At 37.9% G+C, this 22,879-nt stretch overlaps 1 protein-coding gene across 1 annotated transcript in view; it reads right to left on the reverse strand.

The window, feature by feature from the left end:
- CWC27 (CWC27 spliceosome associated cyclophilin) overlaps nucleotides 1-22,879 on the reverse strand; it is a 175,874-nt gene that overhangs the window by 117,063 nt on the left and 35,932 nt on the right. The window contains exons 8-10 of the mRNA XM_024578420.3: nucleotides 21,269-21,348; nucleotides 20,256-20,289; nucleotides 16,429-16,583 (exon numbers count right to left, since the gene is read on the reverse strand). Coding sequence (XP_024434188.1) covers nucleotides 16,429-16,583; nucleotides 20,256-20,289; nucleotides 21,269-21,348 — 269 coding nt within the window. The remainder of the gene's footprint in view (nucleotides 1-16,428; nucleotides 16,584-20,255; nucleotides 20,290-21,268; nucleotides 21,349-22,879) is intronic.

The following is a 22,879-nucleotide window of genomic DNA, read 5'->3' on the forward strand; positions in this document are numbered from 1 at the left end:
AGTTTGCATACATGTAGACTTCCTGATCCCTAAAGTCAAAATCAATCCCTCCCTCCTACATGAAGCTACTGTATTTTCTCTGAGCCTCTGTTTTATATAGAGTTCATTGTGTACAGATGACTATCTGGTTCAGCTGAGAGGTTTTTTTGTGGCAAGCGTAGTATCTTTCTGTGACTTTGTATCTATTACATGCATATTGCAGATGTTTGAAAAATATGTTTGCTGAATGCAAATTACCTAGCAAACAAACCAGTCTTAACTGAGGTTTTCGTCATATCTTGCCTGGACTCAACACATTAAAGCAGCCTCCTAGTTGGTCTCCCAAACCTATTGTCTTGGTCTCCAATATATTGTCTCCAATTTATTTTCCATGTTAGTACCAAGACAAAAACCTAATCACATCATTTTCCAATTTTAAAACTTTATATTGTTTTCCACCCTCTAAAGGACCAAGTCCAGTTTTGAAATACACCACCCAAGGCCCATCTTGATCTGGCCCCAGTGTACTTCTCTAATACTTTATACCACTCTTCCTACAGATGTGCATCCATATGTATACAAGTTCCCACGGTCATCAGGATCTCAAACTCTCACCTATTTCCTTGCATATGGTATTTGCATCCTTGGTCCAACATTCTAATATTTCATTCTTTAGGCTGCATCTCAGGGGAGGTAAAATATGGCAGTTAAGTCAAACATACCTGTAGGGTCATGCTGGGTATGGCTCTTCTAACCCCCATGACGGAAGGCTGGCCAAAGGGCCCCTGGCCAGAAGGAATGTGTATTGCTTTGGAAATGGATTGTAACTCCCTCCTTGTCACCTTTTAGGGAGCAGCTTCTTGTCCTGTATGACTGCTTCTTGATCTTTTCTCTCTGCACATAGACACTGAGGTTATGTAGTTTAGCATCACGTGCAAGACATGTGCCCCCTTTGTCTGGGGCCCCTTAAATCAAGCCTTGGACCTAGGGAGGCGCAGTCCTGCTTTGCTGATCTGCTTCTGTTGGAGCTCCCTGTAATGTGAATAATTAAGGCTCTGTCTGCTCCACCCAGTCCTCGTGTTTTTTTTAGCTCATCCCAACGAGCAGTTGAGATCCCTGGGCTCGATTCCTACATTACAGTACCTAGTTTAAATACTAGAACTTAGCTAATGTGAAGCAGAAACAGAAAGGTGTAGCCTGCAGTAATGTTCTGCCTGGGAGTTTTTCCACCTTAAAGAGCCGGATGAGGTGAATCCCTTTGGTATGCTCTATTTCCCTGTCAGATTTATAGCTCTGTAGGAGGTCTACTGTTTGCATTTTGTTTTAACCTGGTTTAGGTGCCAGGTGTTCATCTATACTACCTCAGCAGTTACAGTGTTTTAAAAAAGGACAATTCAAAGATACATACCATATGAACTTACGTTCTTAAAATGTCAGCTTAAAAACTTCTTAAGAGAACAATCTGAAATTAATTTTCTCTCACACAAATATGCCTTTTATGCTTTTTGTTGCAATAAACAGTAGTCAGTGTTTTAGGAAAAGTACTTTGAGAAAATAGGAGCTCTTGTACATTGTAAAAGGCTCTAACTCCATGAATTTAAGTAACTCAGACATCCTTACATATTACGGCCATAACAACAAAACCCCAAAGCAGTGATGCTGCAATTCAACCGTCCTGAGGTTGTAACCCCACTCAGGGTGGTAGGCGCTGGCACCCTGTTATAGTACTTGTTAAGTACTATAACAAGTCTTACACCCCTTTCTTCCTACTGAAAAGTATTGCCATTCATTAGCACAGCATAGAAATAAGGCTAGTTTGGCCAAGAGAAGGACCTTTTCACTTCATCTCTCTAAAGCAGGGTGACCATTTGTCTTCTGCAAACATCTGAGGCTGGCACTGAAAAAGAAAGAAAATCTAGATCCAAACTTGCTTTTCAACCTTCTTTACCTTTATTTACTTATGCTCCCAACATATGGGAAGTGGTTAAGTAACGTGTATGTTCATCACTAATTAATTTGCTACAAAAACTACATGCAAAGATCTTTCGATGTCTACTAAAATGCAGACACATTTTGTTTCAACATTCTTTCCATACTAGAATAGGGTAAAACAATAAAAGGAAGAAAACATAATTTTTAGCCCTGGCTGGTGCAGCTCAGTGGATCGAGCACCGGCCTGTGAACCAAAGGGTTGCTGGTTCAATTCCCAGTCAGGGCACATGCCTGGGTTGCAGGCCAGGTCCTCAGTGGAGGGCCCACGAGAGGCAACCACACATTGATGTTTCTCTCCCTCTCTTTCTCTCTCCCTTCCCTTCTCTCTAAAAATAAGTAAATAAAAATCTTTAAAAAAACCATAATTTTTAAAACTTCACTAGAATACTGATAAAGCCTACCTGAGATTACAGTAATAAGCATAAAGCCAAATAATTAAGGCTAGTGAATAACCTTGCCATGTTATCCCAGCCTTCGATTTCTAGGCTACTCCCTGGCAGCAACAGGATGAGACATTTTCACTGTCTATCACACTAAATGTACTTTCACAGGTCAGCTACAAATCTTCTTTTCTAGGTGACTGGGCAAGGACATACTAACTGTGCCTAAAACTAACCGAGTCTTACCAACTAGCAGGAGGACATAAAACACCACTCCGACACCCTAGTCTTTGTCTGAGGCTTACAAGATACCTTTCTAAACTCTCTGAAGTCAAGCCAAGGGTTTTTTCTTTATGTCTTTAAGGAATTTCAAGTTACTGTCAATATTGTGAACAAATAAGCATATCCTGAAATTTTCTATTAATTTGTAATGATTAATAAAACTAAAAAAGTAAATGCTTATCTAAAAAGGAAAAGAAATTGGCAGGAAGTCATTATGTAACTTTCAAAGTTAAGACAACACTCTTTTTCACAGAATCAGGAAAATCAAATATACATTAAAGAAAAAAATCTAACTTCCTATTTGTTGAGTATATATATACCTTTGATGTAATGAATTTCTAGAACAAACTGAAAATACAAATGAAAAAGAACTGATTCAGTACTTAAGCTCATATGCCAATTAATATCTGCCTTTGACCATAAGAAAAGTGCTTTTCAGTAGGAAGAGAAACCTACTCATTATCATATAATAAATTTGAGACTGTTTAAACAAGACAGTCCTTTAGAGAAGTAGCTAAATCAACACCATAAATTTTAAAATGGAAATCAGACTAAGTTGACTAAAATTAGTAATTAGCAATGCCAGGGAAATGTATTAAGGATCTTTTTATAAAAGTGAGCAGAAGAAAAGTAAGTCAAATATAAAATTACTATGTTAAAAGTCTAATAAACCACTGATATACTTCGAAGTATAATGGAAATCCTATTTTAGGATTTCTACTCCCATAAGTGCATTTAAATAATAAACACACTGAAATCAATATAAATGTAACATGCGTTGAATGAACTGATATACATGATATTCCAATATCTACATAATAAAGACTAAGGAAGAAGGAAAGACCAAATATTACTAACATGTCAAAATTGGCAAAAAGATAGGAAAGAACTGTAATGAATTTTGTGAGATTCCTCTGCAAAGTATAATTTATCCTGTGTCTACTTTTTAAAAGACAAGCTTAAATAAAGGCAAAGATTCAGTAAGGCTAACAAAACAGAACAGAATCCATTCATTTAGAAGATTAATGTTGATAAAACACTGCAGTTGTTCTTAAAAAGCTGTAGAACTTATAGACAAACTGACTTTGGCTAAGAGAAGAGACCCTCTCACTTCATCCCCCTAGAATGGAGTGATCCTTGTCTTCTACAAACACCTGAGCCTAGCACTGAAAAAGACATAATGTAGATTGCCTTTTAACCTTATTTACCCTTATTCACCTATATTCCCAATATACAGGAAAAAGATAAATAATATGTATTTTCATCACTAATAGGCTACAAAATCTACGAGCAAATCACATGCCAGACATATTGAATGACATTTTTTTGTTTGTTTGAGAGGAGTGGGACCTAGGATATGCATTATGTAAAAGTCAAACAAATTTTAAAATTTGTCTCTGAGTCATTTGGATAGTTCCTGTTTCTCATCATGCAGTCTGCAAAGCGCTCTCTAATGAGATGCTATTTGAGCAAGAAACTGAATGAACACAAGGAATGGTTCCTAACACTATCTCAGAGAAGCAAGTTTCAAGCCCAGGTAACCCAAAGTACAGCAGTCTGAAAGAATGACCTTGGTGTGTCTGCGGGACAGTGAGAACAACAATACGCCTGGTATGAAGTGAGTAAAAGACTAAAGTGGATAATACTTGGTGGAAGTGTGTAAGAAAATGGGAGGGTGTGAGGACCAGAGCACAGTGTGAAGGGGTTGTCTTTGCTGCTAGAAGGGTGCGGATTCAGATGCAGATAGGTAGATTTTGTAGTGGGAAAATGAGGAATGAAATAAGATCTTATTCACAATGAAATAAGAAGCCAAGTGATCAGCCAAAAGTGAGAAGAGGGTGAAAATGCTGGGTGTTATTAATTCATAGGATTCTCTTCCAGGTACAAGAAAACCAACTAAAAAAGGCGTGAGTAATAATGAAGCAGTTACGTATTTCCCCCCTGCCCACATTCCCACCCTCCCTCTCTAAATAGCCTGCTCTACACACAGCCCTGAAAGAAACAGCCTTACTGTAGCAGATAGGTTTAGGTCCCGCTAGACGTACCAGAAACCCCATGTAATGTGCTTTAAACAACATGAGGGTTATTTCATCTCCCATGGAAAAAGCCCAGAGATAGGCAATGCAGCTGGAATAGCGGTGCCACAAAGTCTTTAAGGACCTGGGCTCCTTCAGCCTCGCCATTCTGCCACCCAGAGAGCCAGCCTGTGTGCGTGGCTGGTAGCAGGAGGAAGGGATCCAGGAGGGCTGGCCCCTTCCTTCTTTCCAATAAAAAAGGCTGCTTGAAAGTCTGACACACTTCTGTTTCATCTCATCAGTCAGAATTTGGTCACAAGGTCATACTTAGCTACAAAGGAGACTAATGAATGTTTTTTAGCTGAGCAGTCATGAGTCCAGCTAGGAGATGGGGTTCCTATTACTAAGAAGGGAAGGACAGCTGATGGAAGGACTAGCCATTTCACATATCTCATGGCTTCCTAACTCTCCTGCACTATCATTATCCCCTCTGATAACAAAACTAAATGGATACCAAACCTAAGCTAAGCCAACAAGATCTCTCTCCTGAAAATTTATATTTGGGACACAGAAAGCAAGTCAATTTACTACTAAAGAGTTGAACTACAAGAAGTAGCAGCAAGAGCCCTTCAGAGAATACAAGATTTTAAAAGATAATAGAGCAAATGAACAGAGTAGCAGAAAGTCTGAGGCTCCAGAGGGAGAGAGAAAATATAAGTTTCTGACAACTTCCTTTCCTCTGACGCCTGCCCACAATTTTTTTATACGCCTGTCCACAATTTTTTTATATGGATTTTATGCAACTTCCCTATTCCTTTATATAAAATTCCCTTTTATGCAACTTCCCTATTCCTTTATATAAAATTCCCTTTACTTGAACTAATTGGAGTGGGTTTCTAGTCCCTACAACCAAAGGACCCTTAAATATCGAATGAAAAAGTTATAACCCAATGTTGTATGTATATGAAGTGTTTCTGTAGCTTCTGTGAAACTTGTGGAAAATATTCATTGTGTTCTTCTCCATGCTATGTGTAAAGATAATTCTAAGATAGGATTTTCTTTAGAATTTTGTACTTTTAAAAAATGTGATATAATTAGGAATGGATATCCTTCTTTTAAAAATTCAAATAATGATGATTATGTATCCTTATATATTTCTTTTCATCCTGTCTTCCAGGAAGATGATTAACTTTATTACCTAGTCACAGATATCTATAGAAACTCCTGGTTAAAGTACAGAGACCGCAGTAGGCTGCATTTACTGCTCCTTCCGGTGAAAGGTTTGTACTTCACCATACGGACATCAGGCTTGGCCATATCACTTGCTCTGGACAATTAAGTGGTAATGTTTGCCACCTCAAAGCAGAAGCTGTACAAGCCAGCATATGATTCCATTACCACACTTTCCCCCTGCCATGCCTCTCAGAAAGAGGCTGCTTCTTCACCCTGGGCCCTTGGGTGAAGATGATGTGGAGCAGATTCACAGATCCCACCAGAATGTAGTGACTGCCAAGAAAACAAACATTAGTTGTGTTTGAGCCACCGAGATGTGGGGCTTGTTTGTACCACAGCATAACCTTACCTAGGATGACTCAGAAAGGAAGCAGTTGAATGAGAAACAATTCAGATGACTGTTTATGGACTGGGACACTGAGGTATATCCGAATGGACTAATAGGACACACACGGCTGAGGGGAACACAGGGTTCCTATGTCAGTGCTGATCACCACCACTTAGCCGGTCACCCAAACCAGAAACCTAGGAGTCATCTGGAAAATATCCTTTTCCTGCACGTCTCCTACATCCCATCTGTCACCTCCTTAGTATCTCTCGAATCCATCCCCTCTCCCTTGGGCTAATGTAATAATCTACTAATTGGTCTTTCTGCTTCGGTCTCTTTCCTTGAATTCAGCAATTTTCAACTGGTGTGCCACGGCAGACACACTGGTATGTCACAAGAATTGTGAAAGCATACAATACTTGATTATTTAGTCAGGGGCACTGACCTCTTTTCCCTTAGCTGTCAAAAAAGAAATGACAACAGCCAACACAACAACAGCCGTCCACTGTGAATGAATCAAAACTATATGTATTTTTTGTCAGATCAACAAAAAGTGTAGTTTTTGGTGTGCTGTGGAATTTTAGTAATTAGTTTATGTGCCATGAGATGATAAAGGTTGAAAATAGTTGCTAATGATTAGACTGGTGGATTAAGTCTAACCCCTCCTCTATACTTATATAGAGCAATATTTCTAAAATGATGTTACACCTTTGCTGGAAACATTCCACGTGAGGGTCACACTTTAACTGGACACATATGACTTGGTCCTGGCCAATCCCTCTCTAGGCTCCATTAGCTGTGTCAGACCATCACAGGTTCAAGTACTGGCTTTGCCCCTACTTGAGAGTCATAGAATCTCCTTAAATGAGAGTTACTTAAATGAGAATCATAAAATTATGACTTGTTGTGGGGGTTAAATTAGAGAAATAAATTGATTTGGCACATTGTAGAAGAAAATAAATATTTATGGAATAACAAAACAACTGTCTGGCTCAAACACCTACGAATACTTCACAGCCTTTATCTGCTTATAGACGAGATGCTCTGTTAGACACTAAGCAACTTGAGAAGAAACTGAGTGTTAATCTGAGCATCCTAGGACCAAGCACAGTGCCTGGTAGGTACAAAGGAGAAACTCAAAATGTGCAAAAGCAAAGTAATATCTGAAAAGGCGTAAAATCTCTGAAATTAGAGGGAAAGGAGACAGAAAAAAAAAAAAGATCAGAAATAGAAAAAATAAAATCACCAACTATAATTTTCTGCCAGGTCCTTGTGTAATTTTATGTGCTTTTAACTTTGTGCTAAACAAAGAACTTTGTGTCTTGGGTGGCTCTTCTTTTCCTCATTTTACCCAAACTATACTTGCCAATTTAATCTACAGGTGAAGTCATTAGGAAGACCAGGAAGGCAGGAAAGCAATGAACATTTCAAAACTTTTCAATGTGACTATACGTTCCAGAGTAGAGAGAGAACACTTCCTCAAATGTTGAGTAACTTAAAGAATGCTTTTCTGCACATAATCTCAATACTGTATGCCAAGTGTTCAACTCCATTCCCTATAAACAACTGATACTGCAAGATCAATAGAATGTAACTCTCAAGGGTAATACAAATCAACACATTCTAAAGAGACACAAATACCTCTTTTCGTTTTGACAGGAGAATCTCCCCCACATGTGCATTTCATGGCTTCCTGTCTGCCCTACAAAAATCTAATTGGAAAAACAGTAGGGTTGTCATATTTCTGAAGTATATAACTGAAATTCAAGAATTTTTTTGTTTTATTTTGAAGGTGATTCCTTGGGTATGGATTAAGGTTCTCAATGAATTAACTGAACATTTTAAAAGTGGCATTTTATTTCAAACAGCCCAAGAAAAGGTTTTGTCCCAAATATCCAAAATTCTTGCTATAAAGATCCAAAAAGAAGAAAAATAGAAGCTTGCCAGAAATGACAAAAGATGGTATGGTTTATATTATAATTGTTACTATTTCAAAAATTTACACATAATAGGTAAAGGCAATAAAATAACCATCTAATTACATTCAGAAATTATGCAAAATTGAATTTAATGCTAAAATGTTCTTTCTTTTAAATAGTAGCCCCTCAAAAGGGTTTATCTTACTAGAATTAGGGTGAAACTTACAAAATTGTTGATATTTGACTGTTTTTGACCTACAAAAATGGCAATTTTATACTCAACCCTTTTTAAGCTGGTATTTTGAACTTTTCCTGAAATATATGTCTATTTAGATTCCATATTTGCATACACTTCTGTTAGAGCACTTCCATATGAACTGTTAATTGTTCGTTAATTCTTACTCTTACATCATATTATGGAAATTTGCAGACAGAAATCATTTCTCCTTTATTTTTATGTCCCTGGAGTCTAGCTCTGTCTGGCACATAGCAGTTCCTGCAGTGACTCGCAACAAGAGTAACATATGTTTGAGAATGGAATGATTGGTCAGGAAAGAACATATAAAAACTGAAAACCAAGTAAATGCAAGCTTCATTAAAATGTGAACTGCTCCAAAGCTTCATGTCTACTGTTAAACCCAAATATTTCTTGAAAGTACAATACTTGGACCACTACTACTCCATACCAAAGAAATAGTAATTGCAACTTCTCTTTATTTAGAGACCAATTACCCAATATGGAGAGCTGTGTTTCTCTTCCTTACTTCCTCTCAATGTCTGCTAAGTGCAATGTCCTGAGGCAAAGAAGGTGAAGGGAAGCAGAAATGCTCTAGCTGGTCATTTCACTCCCTGCTGACAAACACTCTGATGAGATGAAGAGGGGACTTCTTGAGAGATGATGACTCTAATGGTTTTAATAGGGTTGTCAGGTGTCTGTGGATTTCTGTCTTTGTTACTACAGTCTTTTAAAATTTTGACTATCATTTTAAAATGTGTACTATACTTTGAAATTAAATACTGTGCTATCCTTTTGAAGTTGCTAAAGCAAACAAAGTTTATGTACAGACAACTCTGTACTTCGTAAGTCTAATCAGTAGGTAAGAGAAACCAAATTACAAAGTATATTAAAACTCAAAAATTGCTAAAGGCTAAGAGAAAGATGATTAATGTTTTTGAGAAGGCTAAAAATACTGGGGAAAAAATTATTCAAAATTCCATAAGAAATCCTAACAAAGGGAGATGTGAGAGGCTAAAATTAGCGACAGCTCATCTGGGTGTTCACCCAGGCCGCAAGAAGTATTTATGACTACTATTACCCTTGCTTCATAATTTAAAGTTCACTCCAACTCATTAGATCTTCCACCTCAACTGCAGTATTTATATCTAAATCCCTGACATATCATTATAGTGAGATATTTCATATTCAGTCAACCTAATACAGTTCATGAGCAGAACAAATTCTACTTAACGTGACCAAATGAGAGGGCTGGTTTATGACAGAGTGCCACTGTCACCGTTTCAACACCAAAGCTAACAGCATTCTAATTAATCTTGAATGCTTACTATCAAATCTTCAACAATTGCCATTCGATGGTATGTGTCAAGATTTCTTTGATTTCTATTTTGATTTGATGAAAATAATTTAGAAAGGTAATCACAATAAGATTACAAATGATAGAAAATGCACAATAAAAGAGAATTTCCATAATGACCGTAATCATCGCAATAAACCATTGATTACTGATTATCTGGTCACTTGTTACATCTGATTTCACTGTCCATTTATTGCGAATGGATACACAGATGCTAAAAACCAGGAGGGTAGACAACTCAATTTGGTTTACATGATTAACTCGTGGCAGCTGAGCTCCACCTACAGGCAAGAAGAGGATTCTTTCCAATAAGCTTTAAAATAGGATTTTCCAAAAGACAAAATCCAACTACCCCAAACTTTCAATTAACCTTGAAGTGAACATCAGAATAATTTGCATTCTTTTTAAAATTTCTATGGTACTACACCAAAAATTCTGATTGACTTGATCAGGTGGGGGACCACTTGTTCTCAGGTAATCCAAATATACAGAAAAGGTTAAAAGACACTGATTTAAATCCTTAACAGCACACATTTTTAAAAAACATCAGGAATACTCAAATATCACATTTTCCTTCTTCTAAAATACTTGATTTCCACTATCTTGACCCTTATCTTTTTCAAAGACGTGTGGGACTCCCTTCCGTGGATATACATGTCTTACCCCTGTCAGACTGCACGAAAGATCTGAGGTGACACTGAACTTTCATATCCACTTCGGTGTTATTCTGCACCTCAGACGTAATCACGGGAGTGTGTGTTTGGGGGGAGTAGGGTCCTTAATCCTGGATGCACATTAGACCACTTGGAGCACTTCCATAAAGATTACCGTCCTAAATTAACATGTTTTTAGAAGTTAGAGAAGTGGTTACTCCTAGGAGATGAGGGGAAGTAACCAAATGGGGCAAGAGGGAGACTTCTGGGGAAGGGCAATTTTGTTTTTTGATCTGGGTGATGGGTATTTGGGGTATATGTGGTTTATAAAAATGGAGCAAGCTGTTCGCTTATGATATATGCACTGTGAAATATAGTTTATACAGATACATTCAGTATATATTGACGCTTCAATTAAAAGTTAGAAAGTAAAAAAAAAAAAAAGGATATGGCCAGGCTTCACTGCAGATCAGATGATGCAGAATCTGTGGGAGGGAAGCCCAGGTATCTAATGCAAACCTAAAATCAAGCTAAGTGCAGTCGGGAATGAAATCTATTGAATTTAATGTGCAGGTGAAAGTGAAAACCACTCCTCTAATGAATCATAACTGTATTCATTTATTTACTCAAACACTAATTACACATACTTTAATGACCAATTACTGTATGCATACTATACTAGACATAGAGCATATTAAGATAAATAAAGCAGTTTCTGAGGGAGCTCAGCCTCGGCAAGGAATAGGCAAAGTAATAAATCCCACGTGATAAACACAAGCAAGTTACTTAAAAGACCTGGAGGTGAAAGTGATTTGTCAATTCAAGAGTCACTTTTTTTTCCATTTATACAAATATTTAGGTACCTATGATGCTTGACCAGAGATACAAACACATGGAGACAATATCTGCCTTTAAGAACATTACAATATAAGTACACAGAGAAGAAAATAAATTATAGCCTAATTAATACCATACTGTCAGAGGAGTGTGAGGATGGTGCAATAAGAATGCCCTGGGGAGCCAGAGGAGGTACTACCAAGTTGCTGACCTTGGAGTTAAGATGATATAAACTTGAACTAGTCCAGTAGCAGTGGGGATAAAAATTAGTATTTTAGAGGACTGCTGCTCAAACTTTAATGTACATACAAATCACCTGGGGATCCTGCTAAAACGCACACTCTGAGTCGGAAAGTGTGGGGTGGGGCCTGAGTCTCAGCATTTCTAGAAACGTTCCCAAGTGATACTAATACTGTTGGTCCACAGATCACATTTTAAGAGTCAGGTTCTTAAGGAAGATGGATTTCGAGAGGATACATAAAAAAAAATTCCACCGCACAGACACCAAAGAACCACAAAAACTGGCAAGCAGCCATTCCATTGGTTAAGTAGATGGTCTTAGCGAGAGCAGCTTCAGTGGAGCGATGATGGGAAAGCTAAATGATGTCTACATTCAGAAATAAATGTGAAGTAAGGAGGCAGGGACAGGAAGTAAAATGGAGTGCTTTTGTGTTCACTCTGGAATACTGGGAGATGCTTAATCACAAGCTGAAGGGAAGAAACCAGTGAAGAGAGTGTGGACAAAAAGGGGCCACACACCAAACCTGACAAGCTCAGGGGAGGCCTGCACAGCAGCCTTGTCACCTCAGAGACCTAAAGCAACCACAAAGGATGGTCTAAAATGAAAATTTACTAACTAAAAGCAGTTTATGGCAGGTAGTCATGTCCTAGGCTCGACTTTTCATTGACAAAAGTCAATCTTCACCTTAACTGAGCCTGTCTGTTGTCTTGTGGCATCTATGATAACATGCCTTTCGAATGTCGACTTTGCTTTTTCTGGACCCCTCAATGCACAACCAAATCCCTCATTGCTGTTGTTATCATGTTAATTGTTGGCTGTTAACTATCTTGTACCCACCCATGCAAAAAACATATGTCTATCATTTTACTTTGCATTTAATCCCAGAGGTTTCCCCTACCCTGCCCCACTTCCCGTTCTCCTGCCTCCTTAATCTATCACCAGTGGATTTCAGGTAACCCACTTACCGTCTTTTCTTTTGGTTGTCGTGTATTAAGTGAGGTGCAAACTGCCATTTTGCAGAGCATTTCCTCAATCTGTTGAGGGTTTGCTCCTTGAGACAACTGTCGTCAGTTTGGCTCAAATAAACTCACAAAAATTCTCTACTGGTTTGAATGTTTCTTATGTTGACAAGAGAAAACTGAACACAAAAGAAATAGGATGGAATCATTTTGGAAAGACAGAGAGATTCCTCTCCCTTTAAAGTGCAGGATAAAGATAAGCTTTGGTCTGAAAGCTTAAGGGTTTCAAGAGAAAAGAGGAAGAGTTGAAGAAGTTACTCCTAGTTCCCAGGAAGCCAGAGGACCCCTGAGAGTGATATCCAGGTTTGAAGTACGCTCAGGCAAGCGGTTAATGAAAAAGCATCGCAGGCACAGCTAAGGCTGGGCTCCTACTTGGCTGCGTGATTTTGCTCATCTACATCCAGTAGTCAAGGCATAAGCTTAGAGAAGGTGCTCTGAATAAGAATGAGAGTGAGCCTGATACATTTAGAAAAGGGAGGAGGCAAAGGACCAAAATCCTGAAGAAGTCAGAACAAGTATAATGAGAAAAAACAGAGGAGAGAAGGTAGGAAGAGCTATGGATTTGTTTCTCCTGAAACCCTAAGTACTTTTCAACGGAACAACTGGAGACATTGCTGAGTTTACATTATTAGGGAAAGATTCTATTCTATGTAAATTTGTTGGAAATTATATTGTTAAATACCATCCCCAAGCTTAAATATTAAATACTCAACAAACCTGCTTGTAGGTTTAACATTCAAAGTGATAAACAGCTTTAACAGATTCCAGATGTTTCTTTACCAATAAAAGCAATACCAAAAAATTTCAGTAAATTTATACTTTGAATGGCTCCTTGCCTGAAGGGCTGGTATGCTAGTCTAGTCCCTGATCCATACTGCTCAAATAAAAACTGGCCAAAAGATAATAGAGCGCTTCAAGCACATCCAGATGACAAGTTTGTATACACCAAGAACAATGAATTTTACACAGACAATGATTTCACACTGACATCCCGTCTGGCTGGCAGCTATTTCCATTATAATTCAACATAGGCTGAGCAGTGATTTTCCTTTAAATATAATTATCCTTTTCACCACATTACAATTTTTAAAGACTCTTGGAGGTTTTCTGGGGCTTTTTTTTTTTTTTAACATAAAACTAACCTGAGACTTAAACTATAGTGAAGCTAATATAACTGACCAAAAGTACTAGTGATTTTGGAAATTTTTCATACTTAAAATAAGTGGTCATAAGATAATCATGGAAATTTATAAATAAGACAGAAAAACCCTATTTCCCTTAGAAATTCTGTACTTCTCCTCATCTCCTCATTTTTCTTGTATTTCTCTTTGTAGGTAGGAGAGGGATAAAGAAGAGAGAGGAGAAGATGTGAGTATTGAAAGCTTGGGAAAGAGAACACTTACAAATGGATGTTTGGTATTTATTAAGGCCAAATAAGCTCATTTAGTTCTTCAGCTTTGCTAAATTATAAGTTCTGTTCATTACAGGGTATATACATATTTGAAATTGTATTAAGGCCAACAAGATAAAGTTGAGGACTTTAGAAAACATTTAAACAACAAATATTTGATTCATTTATTAAAATTCAAAATATGTTTACATCATATTACAAACCTAATCCATAGTTCTTAAAAATCAGAAAACACGTGTTTTGAATAAGAGAAAGAGAGAAGCTTCTGCAGGGCTAAAGAAAACAGCATTAAAATACAAAGAGAACCAACAGTATGGGAAAACATATTTGCCAATGATACCTCAGACAAGGGTCTGATCTCCAAAATATATAAAGAACTCACACGATTCTACTCCAGGAAGACAAACAACCCAATTAAAAAATGGGCAAAGGACTTGAACAGACACTTCTCCAAGGAATACATACAGAGGGCCCAAAAACATATGAAAAGATGCTCAGCATCACTAGCCATCAGAGAGATGCAAATTAAAACCACAATGAGATACCATCTCACACCAGTCAGAGTGGCCAACATAAACAAATCCACAAACAAATGTTGGAGAGGATGTGGAGAAAAGGGAACCCTAGTACATTGTTGGTGGGAATGCAGACTGGTGAGGCCACTGTGGAAAACGGTATGGAATTTCCTCAGAAAACTAAAAATGGAACTGCCCTTTGACCCAGCAATTCCGCTGCTGGGATTATACCCTAAGAACCCTGAAACACCCATCCAAAAGAACCTATGCACCCCAATGTTCATAGCAGCACAATTTACAATAGCCAAGTACTGGAAGCAACCTAAGTGCCCATCAGCAAATGAGTGGATCAAAAAATAATGGTACATTTACACAATGGAATTCTACGCAGCAGAGAGAAAGAAGGAGCTTATATCCTTTGCAATGGCATGGATGGAACTAGAGAGCATTATGCTAAGCAAAATAAGCCAGGCGGTGAGGGACAAATACCATATGATCTCACCTTTAACTGGAACATAATCAACAAAAGAAAAAAGCAAACAAAATATAACCAGAGACATTGAAATTAAGAACATTGTAACAATAGCCAGAGGGGAGTGGGGAGGGGACAGTGGGGAGAGGGGTCTACAGGAGCTACAATAAAGGACACAAGGACAAAATCAAGGGGGAGGGTAGAGGTGGGGGAGGGAGGTGGGACTGGCTGGGGTGGGGTGGAGGGATGGGGAGAAAATGCAGACAATTGTAACTGCATAAAAATAAATTAATTAATTTAAAAAAAAGAGAGAGAGAGAGAGAGTATCCTTGATTATATTCATGTTTGCCTAAAAGTTACAGAGGTGAGGAGAGGCTCATCACCTCCATTTATGTACAAGCATATACACAAACACTGAACTCTTCATTTAAGAGTGGCCCAAGTTAATCTACTATAATAAATTATTCAAAGTGGTTACTTGTCAGGTGAATGTTGTTGGAAAACCATTTCTGAATGCAAAAGTTATCAGTGGAAACTTCTGGGAATTACTTTTCTGGTTACACAAAGGAAAAAATTAAGGGAGCTAAGCGATAACAACATGGGAATACTTGTTAAGTTTTTTATATGAAGTTGAGAAACATAACATGTTGTTTATCTGTAGTTAGATCTACCTTATCCCCAAATGTAGGCCATCCAAAGAAAACAAATACTATTACTTTTTAAAGCAATATTAATTAAAATATATATCATAAAGTTGTAATAACAGAATCACAAAAATTTTCCAATTAAGTTGAATTTCAGGGGAATAAAATGTTGAGTTAAAAACTCAACAACTCTTTATCATAGACACTTGCTGAAATTTCTTTTATGACCCCACTGAGATTAGGAGGGGTATATAGTATAAGTCAGACTTGAAGAGGTTTTTAAGAATATTTATGCTCACACACTTTCTTAACCAGTTTTGACAAATTTTACTCACCTGAATCTGAAGACATCTTTTTTATTCTACACAATTACTCTACTGCTCTCATTGATATTAAACAAACACAACCTTCACATCTAGCTAATACATTACTTGCCCCGTATATAAAAATTTATAGAGGATTTTAAAGAAGAGATCAGAGAGAAATGAAGTGGAATTTGACTCATAGGACCATTGCTGTAATTACTTTAAAACTGGTCTATTTTCTTTTAGGCCTCCAGATGAGCTAATTTAGCATAATGGTACATATATCAAACATTATATAGATAGTATTTAAAAACAAGTTAACTACCCTGGCTGGTGTGGCTCAATGGATTGAATACCAGCCGGGGAACCAATAGGACCCCGGTTCGATTCCCAATCAGAGCACATGCCTGGGTTGTGGGCCAGGTCCTCAGTAGGGGGTGTAGAGAGGCAACCACACACTGACATTTCTCTCCTTCTCTCTCCTTTCCCCTCTTTGAAAAAATAAACAAATAAAATCTTTGAAAAAAAAAGTTAACTAGAGGACTCAATCTTATTTTAAAATGAAGCATAAAAAGACAGATACTCTGATACCTAGAAGTACAATAACTCACCTGCGGCTACCCGATTTCTTCTCTTCTCCTTCTCCAGCTGATTTAACATTTGCACTTGGATCCTTTTTTAACTTTTTTGCAACTCTTTCTCTCATCAGGCTCTTCTCATCACCATCAATATTTTCATCATGCTCTGCATTTTCAAATTCTCCATCCTGTAGAAATTGAAATGGAGTATTTGCTGGGTGTTCCATCCCTCCTTTTGCTTTCAGAGGTCCATCTCAGACTCTCGTTGCACCCTGGGTCAGATTTGGGTTTTGTTTGGTTTTGTTGTGAATTAGTAAGGGCCTGAAGAATGTGCTACAGGTAGGAATACCCCTGTGATCTGTTCTAGGTGAACTATGTAAATGTGAGATACCCCAGTCAATGTTTGCTCAATTCACACCCAGCCCCTCTGTGCAGCAAACTCCTCCTTCTGTATTACCAGCATCCTGACCATAACCAGGGATTAATTCATGTAGAAGAGGTGGAGGTGGAGATTTCTTCTCAGAATCTAGGACACAGGTGGCAAACACAAGGCCTGCGGGCTGAATCCGGACCTCCACCTTGTTTTATCAGGCCCGGCACCTTGTTTCTACCCCGCGGCAGCGCTGAGCTCTTGCTTAACTGTTAAGGAGTAGTCACATTTATACAGCCCTAAAATCACATTTGGCCTTTTCAGGGCAATTGGGAGGCTGATGTGGCCCCTGGTGAAAATGAGTTTGACACCCCTGATCTAAGTCATAGCATTACTCCTCTTCTCAAAACCCTCCAATGGATCCCTAAGTCACTCAAGACCCTACACAATCTGTGCCTCCCTGACATAACCACCTACAACTCCACCCCAACAACACTAGCCAACTTTGCAGTTGCTGTTCTCTCCAGCCTGAAACATTCCTATTACACATAGCTGCATGACGTGCTCTTTAATCTCCTTCAGATCTCTGCTCGAATGTGACCCGCTCCGTGATACTTAATCACCCTATTAAAATGGCAGAACTACCCACCCACCTCCAGTACTCCATTCCTCTTCCTTGTTTTCTCCCCAAAGCATTTATCACCCATCTGAAATACTATACATTTTAATTAGTTATGTGTTTGTTGTCTCTTTCCCATAATTGTAGGATGAACTCTATGAGGGCTAATATTCTGGACTATTTTACTTACTGCCATATCTTCAGCTTCCAGAAGCATTCCCAGCGAGAACAGAGAGAGGGAGTGGAGAGAGAAAGGAGGAGGAAGAACGTAAGGGGAGGAAACAACAGAAGGAAGATGCTACTCCAAGTGCATCTTTTTCTCTTGTGTTTCTTTGAAGCAAGATTCCTAACTTGAGGTCATGGACCTTTTGAGCAGTGGTCCCCAAAGTCTGTTCCTCAGACTTTGTAAGAGGGGACCCAAAAAACTCAGAACTGTCTTCTGGAGGGCAGGCCCCTTGAAGTACAGGCTTCTCCTGTTAGGTGAGTGTTCTAGGAACCCATCTGTATCAGTGTACCAGCTGGCATTGTTGTGAGAGGCAGCATTCAGCTTCAGTGAATTTTTTTTCAAGACTCTTTCAATAAGTTTGCCTATTTCATGATGGGTGATTTATATGTGCACCTGCCTACATCGCACTGAGTGTTCAGCAGTTTTTGACCAAAAACAGTATGACCCTCTTGCCCCACCCTGCCTATTCACTGGATCTCACCCTGAACAATGTTCTTTTGTGTCCCCAGAAAAAAAAAGTCCTCAAAGGGAAATGTTTTGCTGATGTGGAAGAGGTGAATCAAAAAATGGTAGAAGCACTAAAAGGCATCAAAATTGACAAGTTCAAACACTGTTTTGAGCTGTGGAAATAAGTCTTGATAGGTATATTGCATCAAATAGAGAGTACTTTGAAGGTGACTGAAGTTTAAACATGTAAGAATAAATACACAACTTTTTAAAAATAAGTTTTGGGGTTTTTTGGGTCCCCCCTTGTATAACATAGACTGTTGTTGAGAAAATGTAAAATCCTCCCAGTCTTTCCAAACCAAATCTCTAGGAATAGAACTTGTGAATGTTTTCAGTGAAATGTTTAATAAATTCGTTAGCCCTAAAAGTTGATAACTACTACCCTAGGTTTTCCATGCTTAGTCCTCAGAAGATCTAAAAAAAAATCCCAGCAAATTCATTAAATTTTGTTTGTGTTTGTAGTATATTCTCTGGGAAGATGATTTACAGTTTAAGCAACTGCAAGGGATCTGGGACACAAAATGGGTTCGACACCAAACACTATCCTCAGATGACCTCACCCCCACAGACTGTAAGAACAGATCCATACTTTTATATCAGGCCTTGATCCAACTATCTTCCCACGTTATTTTTACACGGGTGTCTCCAAGTTCTCTGAATCTCAAAATGTACACAATTAACCATGTAATCTTTCATCTTTCTCCCCACCTCAAGCCTACTCTTTCTTGTGGTTGTCCCAGACTTGTCTTTCTCCCTCCCCTCATAATATCCTATCAGTCACTCTTAGACTGTGTATCTTTCAGGTCTCCTTCCATGTCACAGCTGTGGTCTTATATCAAACTGTCCTCCTGTGATAGCTGCCCAAGAGGTCTCCTTGATTCCAGTCTATTTCTTTTAATTTGTCCCCTACAATACTGCCAACAGTGACCTTCCTAAAATGTAAAGTTGACTATAGCACTTTTCTTTTTAACTAACACATTTTAACTGCTCCTCATTACTTTTGAAATGGAATTTAAACTCCTCGCCATGGCCGACAAAGCTCTCAAATTTGGCTTCACCTACATCTCCAACCTCATTCCCTCCCACTTCTGTGATGGCACTCCAGTCACACTCATCTGCGTTCAGCTCCAGGCATACACTCAACTCTCTCCTGCTTCTGAGCCTTTTGTACAAGTAGTTTCTTCTACTTCCAACACTCTTCCTCCCTGCTGTTCACATTAGGCAGGTTCCTTCTCAAACATGACACTCTCAGCCTGTACTTCCTAAATAAGGTTAATCGCTCCTTGTTACCATGCTTTATGCTATTCTCCACGCTAAAGGAACTGAGCCCTTTACCATGTTCTTTCTTTGATCTAGTCAACTCCTAATTCTTCTACAATACACAACAATGGTCTATTTCAGGAAGGTTTTCTTGAGTAGGTTAGATATTCATCCTTTCTGTACTACACATAGTCAGAAAGAACCCCCTCTTCTGACCGTGGTAATAGATGTCAAGCTGTGTCCGTGCATAGGAAGTTATGTACTTCCTACTGAACTACACGATGCACACAGATCAGTGGGTTTTACATAAAGTGACAAATGGTTGACTTGAAAAACCGGGTCACTTACACATAAAGGAAACGCTGCCTCCTGTTTTATCAGATTTAAGCCAGTACAACTGATAAAGAAAGATCACTACAGTCACGAAAGAGAATCTTCTGAAATGTGTGTAAAGAAGGAATGCTAACTACTATAAATGACTGACACAAGCATTTCCATACGTCTTGAAGGATACACATGCACAGACATTTCACCTTTCCACATAATAAAAGAAAACCAAGTATTCAAGTAATGTTACATCATAGGGAGAAATGATAGGCTAGAAACTCATACATAAGATTCCACACACGTAGACATATGCTTGGAAGAAAAGATTATATTAAAATAATATCAAAATACTTTAATATTTAATTAATATTAATTAATTAAATATTAATTAATATTGATTTTAATTAATATTAAAATATACTAAAATATTTTCAAAATTTTATAACTGTAAAAGTAATATATATATAGCCTTATAAGAAAACAATTGAATTTTTTAAAGACTTTGAATTTTCTTTAAATTGTTCAAACTATATTTGTATTAAAATACTCACATCATCTAAATCTCCTGCTGCATCACCTTTTTCACTACAAAAAATAAGAAAAACAATAAATTTTAGCTTCAAAATGAAACTAATAGAATTATTCAATAACCCAAAAATTTAGAACATTTTGCTGGATTAATACTTCAAAAACATATTTTAACATAGGAATTTCAGAATAGCATTCTAGAGTAAATGGAAACATACTAAAAATGAGTCATCTTTCTACATAGAATAAGAGGTACTCCATTACTACATATACAAAACCAATAGAATTAAAAGAAAAAAATGGAAACAATGACCAACAATGCTATTTTTATGAACAAAGGGCAACTGAGAAAACTTTCTTCCACTGGCTTGATGTATTCTGGCTGGTGAAAACAAACCCTTCAAATGCAATGATATTAAGAAGACTGTTATGGCACAGAATTTCTGAAAATGAGCTAACTGTAGGACAATAGTATTATAGTTCCCCATTGAAACCCTGGCCCCAAATATCATGTGCAAGTATATGTAACAGTCAGATATCCTCCCTTCTCAAAGAGAAGGAACAAAGAGAGTAAGATAATTTTCTGTTAACTCCTGAAATGTGTAAGAAATAATACTCAAAGGACTGGCCAAAAATGAGGTGACTGTTTCACAAAACCCTTCAACTCTGCTTTGTTTATCAATCATATCAAGACAAAAAAATGCTACAAGGAAAAAGTTGGCAAAGCAACTTTGAATTAAACACAAAAACATTAAAGCAAACAGTTTCCTATTCTGCAAACTATCCCAAGACTTAAAAGTTTAACAATTAATTTCAATTTAATTAGTTGAACGGAGGCAGATAGCAGGGAGAGTGAGTGACAGTGCTCTCTCCACTGTGCTGGAACTTCTGCCCACCGCCACTGGAAAAAGGCTTTAACTTTTGGCTGGGTTGAAAAAGTTTCACATGTGAGAAATGACTGTTTACTCACAAAGGAAGTTGTAAATTATCTGAGCCAGAAAATAAGAACTTAGGATCACATTAACACCACACTAACCTTTCAACAACTGGAACAGAACTGAGATGTGGGTCATCCTTAAGCAAGTCATGACTGCTTTTGCTTTTCCCCTTCATGCTCTGGAAAGGAATGGACGACATAATCATGAGTTGGGGAAAGCATTCTTCCCAAAGGACGATTAACAAATTCACATGAAACCTAGGGCTGATATAACGTGGCTAGCAAAAGAAGTGTGTTCCTCAAAATTTCAGTATGAAGTAAAGCTTTATAAATAAGAATCTTACTCTCCCATTGACTGAAAATATTATATAAGAAACACTTTTTTTGTTTTTTTTAAATTTAATCTTCATTGTATTTTTTCTATTACTAGTTAGTCCTCTTATATGCCCCTCCCCCCAGCAATTACCACACTGTTGTCCATGTCCATGAGACGTTTTTGCTTTTTGCTCAGTCCTTCCATCCCCAGCCTCCCCTCCCACACTAGCTGTCAGCCTGCTCTCCATCTGTAAGTCGGTCTCTGTTTTGTGTGTTAGTTCAGTTTGTTCATTAGATTCCACATATGAGTGAAATCATATGGCATTTGTCTTTCCCTAACTGGCTTATTTCACTCAGCATAATGCTCTCCACGTCCATCCATACTATTGCAAAGGGTAAAATTTTCTTCTTCTTTACAGCCGAGTAGAATTCCGTTGTGTAAATGTCCCATAGTTGTTTTATCCACTCATCTATTGATGGACACTTGGGCTGCTTCCATATCTTGGTGATTGTAAATAATGCTGCAATGAACATAGGGGTGCTTATGTTCTTTCAAATTAGTGTTTTGGGTTTCTTCAGATACATTCCCAGAAGTGGGATCTCTGGGTCAAAAGGCAGATCCATTTTTAATTTGTTGAGGTGTCTCCATACTGCTTTTCACAGTGGCTGCACCAGTCTGGATTCCCACCAAAAATGCACTAGGGTTCGTTTTTCTCGACATCCTTGTCAGCACTTGTTGTTTGTTTGTTGATTTATTGATGATAGTCATTCTGACAGGTGTGAGATGGTATCTCATTGTGATTTTAATGAGCATCTAGTGACAGTGAGCATCTTTTCAAATGTCTGTTGACCATCTGTATGTCCTCTTTGGAGAGGTGCCTATTCAGGTCCTTTGCCCATTTTTCAATTGGGTTGTTTGGGGTTTTTTGGTGTTGAGTTTTGCACATACTTTATAAATTTTGGATATTAACCCCTTTTCAGATGTATCAGTGAATATGTCCTCCCACTCTGTAGGTTGTCTTTTTATTTTGTTGATGATTTCCTCTACTGTGCAAAAGTTTTAGGTTTGATGAAGTCCCATTTGCTTATTTTTTCTTTTGCTTCCCTTGCCTGGGCAGATAACATTCAATAAAAAATTTCTATGAGTAATGTCTGAGATTTTGCTGCCCTTCTAGGATTTTTATGGTTTCAGGTCTAGCATTTAAGTCTTTATTCCATTCTGAATTTATTCTTGTGTGTGGTGTAAGAAGGTGGTCTAGTTTCATTTTTCAGCACTTATCTGTCCAATTTTCCAACACCATTTACTGAATAAACTATCTTTACCTCATTGTACGTGCTTGCTTCTTCTATCAGATATTAATGGACTATAAAGGTGTGGATTTATTTCTGAGCTCT

The sequence above is a fragment of the Desmodus rotundus genome, chromosome 1, assembly GCF_022682495.2.
Source record: "Desmodus rotundus isolate HL8 chromosome 1, HLdesRot8A.1, whole genome shotgun sequence".
In the NCBI taxonomy this organism is placed as follows: domain Eukaryota; kingdom Metazoa; phylum Chordata; class Mammalia; order Chiroptera; family Phyllostomidae; genus Desmodus; species Desmodus rotundus.